Source organism: Balaenoptera ricei, chromosome 21 (genome assembly GCF_028023285.1).
Source record: "Balaenoptera ricei isolate mBalRic1 chromosome 21, mBalRic1.hap2, whole genome shotgun sequence".
NCBI lineage: Eukaryota > Metazoa > Chordata > Mammalia > Artiodactyla > Balaenopteridae > Balaenoptera > Balaenoptera ricei.
Window position 1 is genome coordinate 30,043,422 of NC_082659.1, and position 17,334 is coordinate 30,060,755.

Here is a 17,334-nt window from a genome sequence, read left to right on the forward strand (position 1 = left end):
ATACTCCATACACTGCTGCAATTCTGCTCCAAAAGAGCAGAGGTACTTTCAATTGACCCAAAATTCATTTTGATATCAATTCGGTAAGAAAGTCGCAGTCTCTGTCTGGGAAATCTGCCCAGCCTAGAGTTGCCGAATAAAATACAGGATGCCCAGTTAAATGTGATTTTCATATAAACAACGAATAATTTTTAGTATAAGTATGTCCCAAATATTGCATGAGACATACTAAAAAAGTATTCGTTGTTTATATGAAATTCACATTTAATTGAGCATCCTGAACAGTTGACCCTTGAACAACACGGGTCCACTTTTACACGGATTTTTTTCAATAAACACATACTACAGGACTATTCAATCTGCGGTTGGTTGGCTTCACAGATGCAGAACCACAGATACGAGGGCCTGCTATAAAGTTACAGGCAGATTTTCGTCGATGCCAGCCGGGGTCAGTGCCTCTAACACCTGCATTGTTCAAGGATCAACTGTATTTTTATTTGCTAAATCTGGCAACCCTAGCCCATGCTTTCTCAGGTTTTTCAATGGTGCTCCCAAACTTTCTCTGTTGGTTGGAGAGCCCAACACAAATACTATGAATTTACAATTGAATAGGTAAATTAAGAATGTAGTTTCTAGAGTTAGACTGCCAAGATTCAAATCCCTTCTCTACCACTTCTTAGATGTATGGTCTTAAATAAATTCTTCAACCTGTCTGAGCCTCAGTTTCTTCATCTATAAAATGGGTTGAGTGGATGAAATGAAAACGCATGTGAAGGGGTTAGCACAGTGCATAAGTGTTCAAAAATAACTTATTTTCAGTCATCTGGAAAAACAGGCTAGAAAACACACAGGTAACTAAGTGGGAAATCAAACAGATGTGATAACATGGAATAAGATTACAGGTAGGATAGCACATAGAGGAAGAAGGGAACAACACTGCAATTCAGCAAACGCAGTATTGAGAATTCGTACTTCCAGCAATGCAGTAGATAGGTAGAAAATTAGCCAGTTTGGCCCTGTTGAAATGAATTGCCCAGTTCTGGGCTCCAATTTAAAAAAAAAAAAAAGACTTGTAGAGGCTAGAAAGAAAACAAAATGTTAAAACCAAAAGAAAAAAAGTAGTTAAAAACTAAATCTCATGGGTTGACCCCAGAAAAGGCAGAAGGGGAGTTTAGCAACTTCACATTTATAAAACTTGCATCATTGTACAGCACAGGGAATATAGCCAATATTTTAAAATAGCCATAAATGGAGCATAACCTTTAAAAACTGAATCACTATATTGTGCACCTGTAACGTATAATATTGTCCATCAACTATACTTCAATTTTTTTTAGAAAGTTGCGGGATTTCCCTGGTTGTCCAGTGGTTAAGACTCCACACTTCCACTGCAGGGGGCACGGGTTCGATCCCTGGTCAGGGAACTAAGATCCCGCCCGCCTCACGGCGCAGCCAAAAAAAAAAGAGGTTGCATCATGGTCAGCTAGATATTCTAGCTCCTCAGAGACCAAAGAAGAGGAAATGGGCTCGCAGAATAGAGCATTTTGAAAGATTTTACTTTAAGACTGGCTAAAATTTGAAATAGGGAGAAGTGGTTATCTGCAAATAGAAAATAAATCCAGGGATTATCACAGATAACATTTTCTTCTCTGATGGTCTTGGGGAGATTCTGTGCTGTTTGGGATGCTTTAAATGTCATCCTCTCTATATGAAGGATCAAATGATCTCTAAAGGTCCTCCCCAGGTCTAGGGTTCTAGAATCTATATTGACATTTCAAAAGCCAAATGTGACAGCATGTTTGCTAAGGGATTGCTGTCATGGCTTCTCTACCTGAATTCATTTAAACCGGAACATGGGCATTATATTTCCATTTCTCTTCAGAGCCAAGTAACCAGGCAACAGTATTTTTTATTATTTTATCTTTTTTTTTTAACCCCCCTGAAAGAATCACAGTAAACTCAAAAGGAAACTTTTGTTTTGTTTTGTTTTTTTGGCCACACTGCGCAGCTTGTGGGATCTTAATTCCCTGACAGGGATGAAACCCAGGCCCTCAGCAGTGAAAGTGCAGAGTCCTAACCACTGGACCGCCAGGGGATTCCCTAAAGGAAATAATTTTAAAATCCATAAATGTTTTTCTCATAATTCAGGGCCTTAGACTACAGAGGTGAATATTTTAAAAGTTTGATGGCATTTATGGTGAGTAAGTATACTAGATTTTTATTAAATTGTTTATGAAACCGGTTCCTCTGGGTATTTGGCTTTCTAATCTCTTTTTTTCTTTGTCCTTGCAAACTGTTGAAGCAATTTAAAGACAATTACTAGTGATGAGGTGATTTCAGACTTGCATTTTTCAAGGATTAAGTAGTATGGAAGGAAGAAAGGTTAAATTAGATGGTTGATGTCCCAGGAAGAGGAAGAAACTAAAAAAGAAAATAAGGAGGAAAAAGTGGAATAAAATTCATTCAAAAGCACAGCTAAGACGTTAAAAGAAAAAATTGGAAAATGGGAAATGATAATGAGACTGGGGTCCCCATGATCTTTTTGCCTTTATTTCCATTTTTATAAGGTCATAGAATGTTAGAGATGAATAGTATCTTAGAAGTGAATCCACAATAAATCCTGTCCTACTCATCTTGGTCTCCCCTGGTTCCTTTACAGAGAAAACATCTCAATAAATGTTGACTATTGGAGGGACTAGTGTTCATTGAACACTTGCTTTGGGGAGCATTCTGCTAAGTGTTTGTCACATGTTACCTTGATTGATCCTTACTGCAAGTCTGAAGGAGATATTGACTGACTCCATTTTATAAATGAAAAACTGAGAAGTTCAGTTACTTGTCCAAGATCACAGTTTAGTGATGAAACCAAGATTCAACTTGTGTCAGCCCTATGCCCACCACCACCCAATCTTGCCACCACTATCCTTATTAACCCGAAAGCTTAAATCACTCTTCTGATACTTTTTGGGGAGCCACTCTCACATACACCATTGGGGTGGGGAGGTTGACCTTGTAATTCAAAGAAATGACCTGACCTATTAAATGAAGGTACTTCTACTTATTGTCATAGCTATCACCTGGATTATACATCCCTTAGTTAAGTATTTATGGTTTTTAAAATGTTTTCTAAATAGCATATCCGTTTAAGTATGTCATGCTCACCCAATCCCTCCGCTATACAGCCCTTCACCATGACCCCCATCACTGTAATCCTTTTGTTCCTTCCACCACTGACTGCTGGCTGGCACCTTCCACCCTTGCACCTCTACCACAAGCATCTATTAGTATATTCACACCATGAAGGGCTAGTCTAAGTCAGTTTTTAATCTTTATCACTTTGGCAGGAGTAGAAATTATCAAGTCCAGAGACATTTTACTTGAACACAATTATTGCAACCCTAGTTTACAGATAACCCAGTTTTGTGTTCCTGGTAGATGGAAACTTCCCCAAAAGAAGTGCTTGATGACAAAGACCCTAGGTTCTGCTCAAAGTGATTTTCCCAGAGCAGACATGTGAAATTCTATCTCAGTTCCCAGGGTCTGGGAAGACGGTGAGAGAACAAAGTACGAACGTTGCCCTTTCTCTCCAGAAGGCTCGAAGTAAGCCCAGTCACCTCAAGACAACACGGAGAGCAAACTTTAGCCCTTTCTCCAACGTAATAGCATCTCATTCATGAAGCTGAATTAATGCTTGAGAGTCTTTTAACAGTACAGCAGTACAGCCAAGAATGTTTTCCGCAACAAAATCCATCTCTACTTGCCTCAGCACCTACCGTTTCACCATCCGACTATTAAACTTAGTATTTTACTGCGCTAATCTTTGTATCGTTTGGCTCCTCATCCTGTTTGTGATCTTCACATGGCCCAGAGCTGCACACATAGGAGACTCAAGAACTGGGCTGAATGTGTGCGGAGCCCAGGCTGGACTGTCTAAAGCTGCCTGTGCTCTCCTCCCAGAAGGCGGCACCTGCCACCGGGGGGACTGCGGTGTGGACAGTCCGAGTTGAGGCTTGTCGTCCAAACTACACACCGGGTTTTGTAAATTAAGTATCAATACAGTAAGAATTCAAAGATCTCATTAAGTTTTTCTATTGGTTACATATTGAAACCTTACTCTGGATATATTGGGCTATATAAAATGTATTTTTTTTAATGTGCCTATTAGAAAACTTTAAATTACATATGTGTCTTACACTGGGCAGTACTGGGCTAAAGGATGACCAGAGGAAAATAACGGTACATTTGAATCCTGCCACGTTCTTTGCAGTTTTCTTTTTTATCTCTTAACGGTTCCTCCCGAGAATCATCTGAGATAAAAGACATGTCTCCAGCCCCAGCAGCTTCTCCTGCTGATCCGCGAGCAAAGGACCCCGGGAAGAGGACCTCGGGAACAGGCCACGTCTTCTGCGTCCCTTCGGTTCCACGGGGGCGGCAGAGACGGCGGACGCGGAAGGCCCGCCCCGCGGCCCGGGAACGACGCCAGCAGCGCCTCCGCACCCAGGAGCCCCGCCGGGCTTCCGCGGCGACCTCCTCAAGATGGCGCCGCTGAGGGGTCGGGGCCGGGGCCGCCGGCCGCACCGTCCCCGTCCCGCCCCGTGCTGACGATTGGCTGAGAAGACTCGGTGGTGAGCGGTGATTGGGCACACGGAGACGTGAGCTGGGCGGGACCGGAAGGGGTCTCAGCCCGGGGAGCTCGGGGTCCGGGCTCGACGTTAGTCCCTGGGGGATGTGGAGAGCTGTCAGCATGTCGGCGGAGATGGGGGTCGGCTTCGCCCTGAGGGCGGTGAACGAGCGCGTGCAGCAAGCGGTGACGCGGCGGCCGCGGGTGAGGAAGGGGACCGCGTGGTGACGGTGGGCGGCCGCTTTGAGGCGGGGTGGGGGGGGGGGGAACACCTGCGCGTGAATGGGTCGTCACAGTGACGCAGAGGGGTCTCCCGGAGGGGCGGGACCTGCCCGCCGCCTTGGCGTAGGCGCGGGTTGCAGAGCCCCCAGAAGGCTAGCGAAGGGGTTCCTCAGCTTCCGTCAGGTTTTCTGGAGGTTGGCTTGGTCGGAGCAGAAGGGGTCGGTATCCCGGGAAAAGGACCAGTCTCCAGGCAGCGCGATCGTTGTCCATCCCGCTTCGTGTTAGGGGTCAGCAGCCTTGGCGGATGGGAGAGGGGCCAGGCCTGAGCCCACAGGCTGCAGGAGAAGACGTCCACGACCAGAGCAGCCAAAGGAGGCCAGGTCTGCCGTAGGTCACGTGTGTGGCAGCGTCTCAGCTAGTAGATGCTCAGTAAATGTCAGTCCCCCCACCCCCCTCGCTGGCGCAGGGCAGGGTGGATTGGCGCGACTTGGGAGGGAGGCACCAGAGCTGCACTTGCGCGTTTGGGGCAGGAGGGAACTGACCTCCAATCCCAAGCAGTTTACGGGGAGATTTTTTTTTTTTTTCGTTATCTATATTTCCTCTCTTGTTGGAAGTTCACTAAACCAAAGGTCAATATCTTCCCCCTCAGTGCAAGTTTAAGCTGAATGGTGTGGAGTGAGACAGGCTTGAATAGAGAGGTCAGAGTTTTCTCTGATCAAGCATTTATGGTGTTAGAGCTCAGAATGGTGGCCTGGAGACAGAAGACCTGTATTAGTGTAGCCTTTACTTGGCTGTTACTTAGACGTTACCTTGAACAAGTCACTTAACTAACTCCTCGGGCTGTCAGTTTCCTCATATGTACAGGCAATGGAAAGCTCTAAGCTCCCTTCCAGCATTAATTTTTTGTGATTCTCCAAGAAAAAGCTAGAGATTCCCCTAAGAAATAATCACACTAGGGGATGCTCCCAGCATAACTCTCAGGCAGATGGGCTGCCTATTCCACTTTTTTCTCTAGAAACTGTCAATTCATCAACATAATCCTAGCAGTTATGACATGGTCTCATAAAAGGTTGGCAGTGCAGCCCCCAGAAGGAAGGGGAAACTCTGTGCTAATCAGTGTAACTTTTTAGGCCCTTTGAGAACTCTGTGATTCTGTAAAAATTCCAGAGGGTGATGGGGTACATGAAAACTGAGCCATATGGGGATAGGTGAATCTCTTCCCTGTGTGGATTTGGTTGCAGCAGAGTCCAGGGAAGCCGTGTTCTTTATGTAACGGCCATGACGGGGTCAGATAGGTCTAATCCTGAGTCCAGAGCCTTCTGTGCCCTTGCCTCAGTTCTGCCGCCGGTTCTTGATTAGATTGTACAATAAGTTACAGAGTTGCCCTAAGCAGGCAGCTTTTGAGAGTGCCTGTGGGCAATATGGATAATTACACCAGGACCCAGATGAGTTTCCAAAACTGTTGACCTCGGGGTTTCAGAAGCCACAAGTGGCCTCCCTTCTAGTCAGAGAGCAATGCCTTCTCTTGACAAAGTGATTCTTAAACCTCCAACCTTGGCATGCAAGAGGCTCATCCGGAGAGCTTGATTTAAAGGAGATTCTCAGACTCCAGACTGAGATTCAGATCCAGTGGGTCTGGAGCAGGACCCAGGTGATGCTGATGCTTTCGGTCCAAGACCAGGCTTTACGGAAATCCTGCTCTTTCTTACCTGCCCAGCTCTCCTGAGAGAGAAAGGTCTCCTGCTAGGTGTTAAGGTAGCTAGCGTATTAGAGTCAGATGCCACGCGTACAAAAGACATTTGATCAGCATCATTTGATACTGATCTCCCTGCAGTATTGGAATAATGGATCCTACAGAATGCCAAGTTACAAGATCTCTGCCAGTCTCTTCTACAGGGTGTCCTACAGGGCTTATTGGGATAATATTCCCAACCATTGATTCATCTGGATCTTTTCCTCTTGGCAGGAACTCCCAGCCATCCAGCCCCGGCTAGTAGCGGTCAGCAAAACCAAACCTGCAGACATGGTGATCGAGGCCTACAGTCACGGGCAGCGCACTTTCGGGGAGAACTATGTAAGAGCCCTTTTCCACACTGCCCTCGGAAGAGTCACGTATGCCAGGCTTCTGACTTGTTCTGTTTTTACCCTCTAGGTTCAGGAACTGCTTGAAAAAGCATCAAATCCTAAAGTAAGTGGAATCTGAATTCTTTAGTTTGTATCTCAATCTTGGCTGCTCAGTTGAAAATTAGACCCACTTCGGTGGTTGAGTTTTAGAGCAGGAGGTCGGGCTGGCGGTAGAAATGTCTGTGTTCACCCTGAGCCCTAAACATTTCTCATCTAGATTTTCTTTCTTTCTTAAGACCATAGTTTTCTCCTTTTTTAATTAATTTATTTATTTATTTATTTATGGCGGTGTTGGGTCTTCGTTTCTGCGCGAGGGCTTTCCCTACATAGTTTTCTCCTTTGCGGCTTTTTGAAAATGGTGATTTTTAGGAGCTTGCTGTGATCTTGGATCCTTTTGAGATTTGAAAGCTTTAATCAGTTCATTCTTAATGGGCAGTATCTGAAAGAAGGAGAGAGTTGATAGGAACAAGGAAGAGAAACGGAACAGAAGCCTTCAGTTTTTCTCTAAGTATCCTTAGGAGCCTGACCAAAGATGACAGTAGTGGTTTATTGCATAGACGGGAAAGGTCAGAAGGCAGCGTGCAAGGTATGTGAGCGGGCAAGGCCTCCACACAGTCTAAGTCAAACATGGTCACTTCTTTCTCTTCAGATTCTGTCTTCGTGTCCTGAGATCAAATGGCACTTCATTGGCCATCTACAGAAACAAAATGTCAACAAATTGATGGGTAAGATAAAACTCTAAATATGAAGACACAATTTTTTCATCGTTGTATCACTTACAGTACCTTCTGTGGAACAGAGAAGATTTTAGAGTATTTCTGATTCACCATTTGTGCTTTGGAGTTTCTTTTGGGAAAGAAATCTTAGTTCTTTTTCAATTTTTTTTTTAATTGAAGTATAGTTGATTTACAGTGTTGTGCCCATCTCTGCTGTACAACAAAGTGACTCAGTTATACACATATATGCATTCTCTTTTTATATTCTTTTCCATTACGGTTTATTACAGGATACTGAATATAGTTCCCTGTGCTGTACAGTAGGACCTTGTTGTTTATCCATTCTACACGTAATAGTTTGCATCTACTAACCCCAGACTCCCAGTCCGTCCCTTTCCCTCCCCGTCTCCCCCTTGGCAACCACAAGTCTGTTCTCTATGTCTGTGAGTCTGTTTCTGTTTTGTAGATAGGTTCATTTGTGCCATATTTTAGATTCCACATATAAGTGATATCATATGGTATTTGTCTTTCTCTTTCTGACTTACTCCACTTAGTATGATCATCTCTAGTTGCATCCATCTTGCCACAAATGGCATTAGGAAATCTTAGTTTTTTGTTTTTTTTTTTTAATTTTTATTTATTTATGGCTGTGTTGGGTCTTCGTTTCTGTGCGAGGGCTTTCTCCAGTTGTGGCAAGCGGGGGCCACTCTTCATCGCGGTGCGCGGGCCTCTCACTATCATGGCCTCTCTTCCTGCGGAGCACAGGCTCCAGACGCGCAGGCTCAGTAATTGTGGTTCATGGGCCCAGTTGCTCTGCGGCATGTGGGATCTTCCCAGACCAGGGCTTGAACCCGTGTCCCCTGCATTGGCAGGCAGATTCTCAACCACTGCGCCACCAGGGAAGCCCCTTAGTTCTTGATATAAGGGAAAACATCATGTAAGAAAAGAATGAACTCACAATTGACTGGATAATATATACTTGGAAACCTACCCTACCTCACATTAGGTATTTTTTGGTGGTCTTTGAAATAAATTATAAGCAATTGAAGCCCATAAAATTTTTCAGCTGGCAAAGGAGACACTTTTGTCCTTTTCCCTTTAAATAAAAGGCTACAGTAAATAAAATGCAATAATATACAATAATACAAGTACAACATACTATAAGTAAAGTATATAATAATAAAATACAATATACAGTAACATACAGTAAATAAAGTAAAATTAAGAATTAACTATAGAAAGACTTAACTGCGTGAAAATGACAGGTGGAGATCTTCCTGGATAACTGAATACTTACTTCTCTCAAGGTGTCAAAATTAAAGTAACCTGTATGTATTTATTTTTTAAAACAGCCTTATTGAAGTATAATTGACATACACAGCCTTATTGAAGTATAATTGACATGCACATATTTAATTTGATAAGTTTTGACATATGTTTGCACTTATGAAACCATCACAACAATCATGGTCTTAAACATATTCAGAATGGCCATCATCAAAAAGTATACAAATAGGGCTTCCCTGGTGGCGCAGTGGTTGAGAATCTGCCTGCCAATGCAGGGGACACGGGTTCGAGCCCTGGTCTGGGAAGATCCCACATGCCGCGGAGCAACTGGGCCCGTGAGCCACAGCTACTGAGCCTGCGCGTCTGGAGCTTGTGCACCGCAACAAGAGAGGCCGCGATAGTGAGAGGCCCGCGCACCGCGATGAAGAGTGGCCCCCGCTCTCTGCAACTGGAGAAAGCCCTCGCACAGAAACGAAGACCCAACACAGCCAAAAATAAATAAATAAATTAAAAAAAAAAAAAAAAAAAAGTATACAAATAATAAATACTGAAGAGGGTGTGGAGAAAAGGGAACCCTCCTACACTGTTGATGGGAATGTAAATTGATACAGCCACTATGGAGAACAGGATGGAGGTTCCTTAAACTAAAAATAGAACTGACATATGATCCAGCAGTCCCACTCCTGCGCATATATCCAGAAAAGACAAAAACCCTAATTCGAAAAGATACAAGCACCTCAGTATTCATAGCAGCACTGTTTACGATAGCCAAAACATGGAAGCAGCCTGAGTGTCCATCAGCAGATGAATGGATAAAGTTGTGGTACCTATATACAATGGAATATTACTCAGCCATAAAAATGAATGAAATTCTGCCATTTGCAGCAACATAGATGGACCTAGAGATTATCATACTAAGTGAAGTAAGGCTGAGAAAGACAAATATATGCTATCACTCATATTTCGAATCTAAAAAAAAAAAAAGGTACAAAATGAACTTATTTACAAAACAGCATCAGACTCACAGACAGGAAACAAACTTATGGTTACCAAAGGGGAAAGGGGTGGGGGAAGGGATAAATCAGGAGTGTGGGATTAAGAGATACACCACCACTATGTATAAAATAGATAAACAACAAGGTCCTACTGCATAGCACAGGGAACTATATTCAGTATCTTGTAATAACTTTTATGGGAAAAGAATCAGAATATATATAACTGAATCACTTTGCTCTTTACCTGAAACTAACACAATATTGTAAATCAACTATACTTCAATTTAAAAAAAAGAATGCAAATAAAGTGATTAGCATATTACCTGGAGGATTTCAGTGTTTAATAAAAGTAAGCTGCTGATGTTGCTTCTGTCTTGTTTTTTTTTAAGAATTTCACTTTTTAAAAATTTATTTATTTATTTTGGCTGTGTTGGGTCTTCGTTTACTGTGTGAGGGCTTTCTCTAGTTGCGGCAAGCGGAGGCCACTCTTCTTTTCATCGCGGTGCACGGGCCTCTCACCATCGCAGCCCCTCTTGTTGCGGAGCACAGGCTCCAGACGCGCAGGCTCAGTAATTGTGGCTCACGGGCCTAGTTGCTCCACGGCATGTGGGATCCTCCCACACCAGGGCTTGAACCCATGTCCCCTGCATTGGCAGGCAGATTCTCAACCACTGCGCCACCAGGGAAGTCCCTGTCTTGTTTTTTATCTGAGGCAAGACTAAATGCATCTTTGGGAAAGAAGTTGGTTTTGATGACAGCTAAGTGTCTCCCTTAGCTGTCAGTGGTCATTCTGATGTCCTTGTTGAATAAGAGCATCCCCATCCCAGGAAGTTTAAAGACATGGAGATACCAGGTCCGGGGAGCACTTTAGCTTTCACTGTTTAACCATTCCTTATTGTCACCTTGGCCTGTTTCTTTCAGTTTTAACTGAGATTTAATCAGATCAAGCCTGCCATTCAGAATCTCTACAATTATCAGCTTCTTTTTTTTTCCACTGTTTATTGTTTTTTAATTTTTATTTTTTTTATTGAAGTATAGTTGATTTTCTTTTTTTAATATATCTATTTATTTATTTTTGGCTGCGTTGGGTCTTAGTTGCAGTGCGTGGGCTTCTCTCTAGTTGTGGCATGCAGGCTCTCTAGTTGTGGCACGTGGGCTCTGTAGTTGCAGCACGTGGGCTCTCTAGTTGTGGCGCACGGGCTCAGTAGTTGCGGCGTGTGGGCTTAGTTGCCCCACGGCGTGTGGTATCTTAGTTCCCTAACCAGGGATCGAACTCGCGTCCCCTGCATTGGAAGGTGGATTCTTAACCACTGGACCACCAGGGAAGTCCCTAAGTATAGTTGATTTTCAATGTTGTGTTAGTTTCAGGTGTAAAGCAAAGTGATTCAGATAGATAGATAGATAGATTCTTTTTCAGATTCTTTTCCCATATAGGTTATTGCAAAATATTGAGTATAGTTCTCTGTGCTATACAGTAGGTCCTTGTTGGTTATCTGTTTTATATATAGTAGTGTGTATATGTTACTCCCACACTCCTAATTTATAAACTATTGGCTTCTTGAAGGTTATGGATGGATACGTGTGCTGCCTGATTCTAGCACGTCATCCCCTCCCTTTCCTTATTCGTCTTTTCCGATTAGACAGCAATGGGCTGACATTCGAACTTAATATCTAGTAAACTGTCGCGTAAGTCTTAGCAGAACTGAGACTTAACTGTCCTTTTCTTTTCCTGGGAAATTATTTTCCTGTGTACCAAGAAAAGCTTTGTGGTGTGTTGCTTGCTGCGGTCAGGTGAGTGAAGAATGACCTGGCCTCTTTCTCGTTACAGCTGTCCCCAATCTCTTCATGCTGGAAACAGTGGATTCTGTGAAGCTGGCAGACAAAGTGAACAGTGCGTGGCAGAAAAAAGGTTCTCCTGAAAGGTTAAAGGTTATGGTCCAGATTAACACCAGCGGAGAGGAGAGTAAGTGACCAGACCTGGACTGCAGACTTTTCTCCCCTTAGAATGGTTGGAGCTCAGGAAGAATGGCAGCCCTAAGCATCTGATACATAAGGTTACAGAAAGAAATCACAGGCCTTTAAGGAATCTGTTGTATGTAGGGTCTCGGCACAGTGACATCCAAACTCGTCCACATGTAATTCTTTGATACATCATGGTTTGTTATTTCTTAACTTTTGAGGAGGTGGGCAAGGGGAATCGAGAAGGGCATTGTGACTTTGGTCCTGAAAATTCTCAGAGGTCACCATCCCTCCTGAAAGAGACTGCAGTTTTACATGTATAATACTTCTCAGGACCTAACAAAACTATTTAATGTTACATTAGGAGAAAATCGAAGAACTATCACTGTGAGTACCAGTCAGTGAATATGTTTATGGGGCTTGGGTTAACAATGTAAAATAGTAAACAGAGCCTGGGCTCTGAAATCAGACAGACCTGGGGTCTGAGCTCCACCACTTCGCAGCGTTGTAACCTTGAGTAACGTACCTAACCTCCTGCACTTCACTGCCTTATCTGGCACTGCTAGCAGGGCAGTACTCCCAAGGGTGTTGTGAGGCTTGAATGTGGAAATGGAGGTAAAGCTGTTGCTATAGAGCCCTGAGCATCTTACCTGTTAGATGTTTGTTGAGAGTAAGTGTTTACAGACCAGTCATCTGCCTCCAAAGCTTAGGCTGAAGGAACAAGCATGGGGCCTGGAGTCAGGCTACCTGGATCCACATCCCAGTTCCACACTTCCTGGTTGTGTGACCTTGGGAAAGGTACTTGGTCTCCCAGTGCCTCAGTCTCCCCCTCTTTAGAATGGAGAAAGTAAGAGTACTTACTTCATCCAGTTACTGCATTAAATGAAAAGCTCTAAGGACTTGGCACATGTGCCTGGCACAGAAGTGTTCAGTAAATTTTAACAATTATTGTTATATGTACATGCACCTAGATTCTTCATTACATTGTCAATATAGGTAAATCTGAAATTGACTCCAGATCAAGTCTGTTACATCATTTCTCGATCAGTGGCTATCATTTGCCCTAATTAAAGATCGGTGGAGTGTTAGCATCTCCATTTGTTAAATTAGAGAAGGACAGTATCCACCCTTACAACTGTATAACAAATAATCATTTGCTGCAGATTCCTCCTCTGGTTGTTAATTAGCAAGTTCAGTTAAATTTTACAAGTTGTAGTCAAAACTATGTAATATATACTTCATTTTTTTTTTTTTTTTTACAATTCTACTAATAAATTAATAAAACGGTAGAAATACCAGATTTGGAAAAATAATTCTCAGGTTAATCTGGCATTTTGGCGATGTGAATCTTCTTGGTGTCTCAAGAAAAGCAGTGTTCTTTCTTTTCCTCCTACTCTAGCTGTTCTCAGATGCTGAGATAGAATAAAGAGAATCCAGTTTAGAGCTCTTCCCTTGAGAAACTCAGAGCCAGGTCAGAAGGGGAGTAACACACACGGAGACCTCAATGTAAAGTCACTCTTTTGGTCTTGAGGGCAAGTTCTTCCAAGAAGTCCTCTTGTCTGAGAGCCACCTCCTCTGTCATAATGAAGGGATGAGACGGGGGCTCTCCTCTGGCTTCTTGGAACATCTTGGTATGTTCTACGTGTCTTCTGTTTCTTTTTGTGAAGGCAAACATGGCCTGCCGCCTGCAGAGATGGTGGCCATGGTGGAACACATAAACGCCAAGTGCCCCAGCCTGGAGTTCGTGGGGCTGATGACCATCGGGAGCTTGGGGCACGATCTTAGTCAAGGACCAAACCCAGATTTCCAGGTACTCGGGGCCCGGGACGGGGCGCTGCTCACGTGCTTGAGCAAGCATCCGGTGAGGTGCTGTTGCAGGGCTGGCTGCTGCCGTCAACTCCACAGACATCCTGGACGTTGCCTGTCGTGTTATATTATTACCCTCTTCTGGAACTCTCCTCATACGGGGCACAGAACAGGTCCCCAAACCTCCACAGACCCTTCTCGGCTCAGCTTGAACCTGCCTGACACAGTCTTTAGAGAAAATGAGCTCTGACTTCCTCCCCAACGACTGACGGCTTTCTTGAAAAGGAGGAGAATTTGCTAAAGAAAAAAAAAAAAAAACCCTTTCAGTAACTTCTGGCAATTTTTTTTAAAACATTTTTTTTCTATCTTTTTAAAAATATTTATCTTATTTATTTATTTTTGGCTGCGTTGGGCTTTCTCTAGTTGTGGCGAGCCGGGGCTACTGTTCGTTGCGGTGCGCGGGCTTCTCATTGCGGTGGCTTCTCTTGTTGCGGAGCACGGGCTCTAGGCGCGCGGGCTTCAGTAGTTGTGGCTCGCGGGCTCTAGAGCGCAGGCTCAGTAGTTGTGGCGCACGGGCTTAGCTGCTCCGCGGCACGTGGGATCCTCCCGGACCAGGGCTCGAACCCGTGTCCCCTGCATTGGCAGGCGGATTCTTAACCACTGCGCCACCAGGGAAGTCCACTTCCGGCAATGTTAACAGGCCTTGAAACCATGAGGAAGAAAGAATCTGTGTCAGAGATGGTGAGACTCGGCCGCTTTCGCGCGTCCTCGGAGAAGGCAGCGTAAGTGGATGTCACGCCCGTCTCTCTGGCAGGTGTTACTGGCCCTCCGGGAGGAGCTGCGCGGGCAGCTGAGCATTCCCGCCGAGCAGGTGGAGCTGAGCATGGGCATGTCCGTGGACTTCCAGCACGCGGTGAGTGTCCTCCTCGGCGCCCGCGGGCGCCTCAGGTTCGGGTCCGAAGGGCCCCAGCAAGAATGTGTTTTTGCTACAGAAAATACCTCATCGCAGCGTTAGGGCGCCCAGGAGTGCTGGTTCTCACCTACACTAACATCCCCAGCCCCTTCTGTTTTGAAATGAAGTGTGTAGAAATTATAGCCCCACACATAATTTTTTAAATGAATTCCCTAAGTGGAATCTAAAGGAAAATAAGAAGAAATTAAGCTACAACTTCTTAAAAAGGCATTTCACTGTGTTCAGGCTTGGGCGTGGTTACATGACAGTAAGTCATGACGAAGTAGTCGGACGGCTCATCGTGCGTGTAGAGTCACCATGATGGCAGCAGCTCTAAGTATGTTCTGACAGGTGTGCTGTATTAACAACTCACAGACGTGATCTTCTGGGGCAGTGAATAACTTGATAAAGTGTTCCGGAAATCACACTGTAAACTTCCCTCCAGGTATACAGTAGTAGCTCTTGTGGAAAACAGAATATACTAAAACAATGCAAAAATACTTTGTGTTTATAAGTAAAATGGAATTAGATCCTGTGCTCAGGAGGATCTAAGCCGCGCCACATAGCTTGCGACATCTTAGTCCCCTGAGCAGGGATCGAACCCGCGCCCCCTGCAGTGGACGTGCGGAGTCCTAACCGCTGCACCACCAGGGAAGTCCCCTCACTTATTTCTTAGACACCCGCTCCTGGTGAACCACTGCCCCACAGTCCTCTGCAGGTGCGTCATCGTTGTCCTTCCGAGAAGCCCCTCAAATGAGGCGCAGCTTCAGCGTCTGCTGCGTTTCATTATTTTAAACTCAGCCCTCGGTACTCCTTTCCCACAGATTGAAGTGGGATCTACGAATGTCCGAATAGGAAGCACCATTTTTGGAGAGCGAGATTACTCCAAGAAAGCTGCCCCGGACAAGCCTGCAGCAGAGCTGAAGGCCCCGGCGGCGGAGGTGGCCCGGGCACATTGAGCAGCGGCCCAGCCCAAGGGCCGGGTCCAGGAAGACTAACTATGCACTACTCTGGGCTTTCGCTTCCACGTGCCCCACGTCACAGCACGACCACACCCTCCTCGGGACCTGGAGAGAGCATGCCAACGATTACGTGCGTCGATGGAAACCATCTGACTTAGTGTCTGACACAGGAAGCTCACTTCAGGCAGTGACTTTGGATTGGATTTGAGGAATCCAGACTTTTCTGCAGAACAGGTACCTGGGCACTAGCTGGGAGTTGAGTTCAGGCTTGAACATTGCCCAGGAGCACCAACCAACCCATGAATGCCTTTCCCAGGTTAAAACTTGGTGACTAATGCCTATAATCACCAAAGTCACAGGGATTCCCACTTGTCATCCACTTCAGTAGAAAGTTCCCCGTTACCAACTTCATACAAACCCCACTGACTAGTCATCTCTGCTGCTCTGGAGCAGCGTGGGTTCTGCCCCCAGTCTCCACCCACCCAGTAAACGTTGGTCTCCACTCTGCAATGGCAGTACAGGTAACTTCGGGACCTGCCTTGAGTTAGTCCTCCAGATCCACATTGTGGCTGATGAGAGCTGTGTCCTCGGCCACCGTGTGGTGCTGACCCTGAAAATTACAGGGCAACTAACGTAAGCGGTCCCTGGCCCTTTCTAACATCCTCCTCCAGAGACAGGACTTTGAGCTTTTGCCCTGGGCCCTACGGTGATGACCATCAAATGATACGATCTTTCCGCCACCATAGTCCCCGTTATGATTATTTATTATCTCATAGCTCCCCAGATATGAAAGATTCCCTCAAAGCCAGTTCAGGCTCACGGCTTCAACAAAGCCTGGCTTTGAGGTTCCTGTTCCTGGGAGCACTTGTTAGGCATATTTATAGCCTCCCCTCCCAACCATGTTTATAAGGCAGAATTTTGCAAGTCTTGACGTCAATAGAGTAGCTAGCTCTTCAAAACCCAGAAAGCACAATTCTCGGATAGTCACAACAGACAACTGTAGTCTGGGTCGTTGTTTGTTTTCTAGGTGGGTTTTTCTTACTTATTCAAGCCCCAGTCTTTTTTTTTTTTTTCCTGGGTAACCAACTTTATTTTTTTTTTTTTTCAAGCCCCAGTCTTTAATTTTATGAAACAACTTCCATTAAGCTCCTGCCGAAATGAAATTTTGTAAAACTTAAACCATTACGATTCCTGTACTGTTTCAATCAAAGCTATAGTGTGATATTTCAGTCTATTAAATAAAAATGTGAGTTTGAATTATGCCATCTATGCCAATTACAAAGCGATTAAAAGATTTATTTTCTACATCTGGTGTAGTGAGTGAGTATAACAGGAGGGGGGCATTGGACCCGATAGGAAGCCACTGTGCCCGTCACTGGCATCGTACAGCTTTGGAGAAGGGCTTCCCGTGGGTCACAGATAACAGCCAAAGCCAGACTGCGGATGAAAGAGGGATTCTGAACTTCTAAGAGCAAGAAAGTGAAATGTTGGCATTTCAGGAACTGCAAGAATAAAGAGGTTGCCTCTTGCTGTAAGAAACTCTTAAAACTGCCTCTAGGTGGCGACATTGGCTAACCTGAGGGGCAAGCTTTGGCGCGCCACTGTCCCCAGACTACTCTGGAAGAGGCTCTCACCCAAAGTCTCACCCCTTATTTTTTTTTCAAATTTGCCTGGGAGTGGGTACAGGGTA

General features: G+C 44.7%; 1 protein-coding gene across 3 annotated transcripts; it reads left to right on the top strand.

The window, feature by feature from the left end:
• Positions 1-4,661: 4,661 nt before the first annotated feature.
• On the top strand, positions 4,662-16,949 carry PLPBP (pyridoxal phosphate binding protein). Of its 3 annotated transcripts, XM_059909517.1 has the most exons (9): positions 4,675-4,825; positions 5,129-5,278; positions 6,810-6,917; positions 6,996-7,031; positions 7,617-7,692; positions 11,794-11,928; positions 13,592-13,734; positions 14,545-14,643; positions 15,507-16,949. In XM_059909517.1, exons 1-9 carry the CDS (start codon positions 4,727-4,729, stop codon positions 15,639-15,641), a joined length of 981 nt encoding a protein of 326 aa, XP_059765500.1. In that variant the 5' UTR covers positions 4,675-4,726; the 3' UTR covers positions 15,642-16,949. The 3 variants fall into 3 exon arrangements, with proteins under 3 accessions (XP_059765499.1, XP_059765500.1, XP_059765498.1); XM_059909516.1 differs by lacking the exon at positions 5,129-5,278 and having other exon boundaries at positions 4,662-4,825; XM_059909515.1 differs by lacking the exon at positions 4,675-4,825 and having other exon boundaries at positions 5,001-5,223.
• The last annotated feature ends 385 nt before the right edge of the window (positions 16,950-17,334 follow it).

Excerpts from the sequence above, each read along its gene's own strand:
- PLPBP (XM_059909517.1), top strand. The coding sequence starts at position 4,727 with ATGTGGAGAGCTGTCAGCATGTCGGCGGAGATGGGGGTCGGCTTCGCC. Across the intron at positions 7,032-7,616 it reads AAAAAGCATCAAATCCTAAA|ATTCTGTCTTCGTGTCCTGA; the intron begins GTAAGTGGAATC and ends CTTTCTCTTCAG. Across the intron at positions 14,644-15,506 it reads CCGTGGACTTCCAGCACGCG|ATTGAAGTGGGATCTACGAA; the intron begins GTGAGTGTCCTC and ends CCTTTCCCACAG.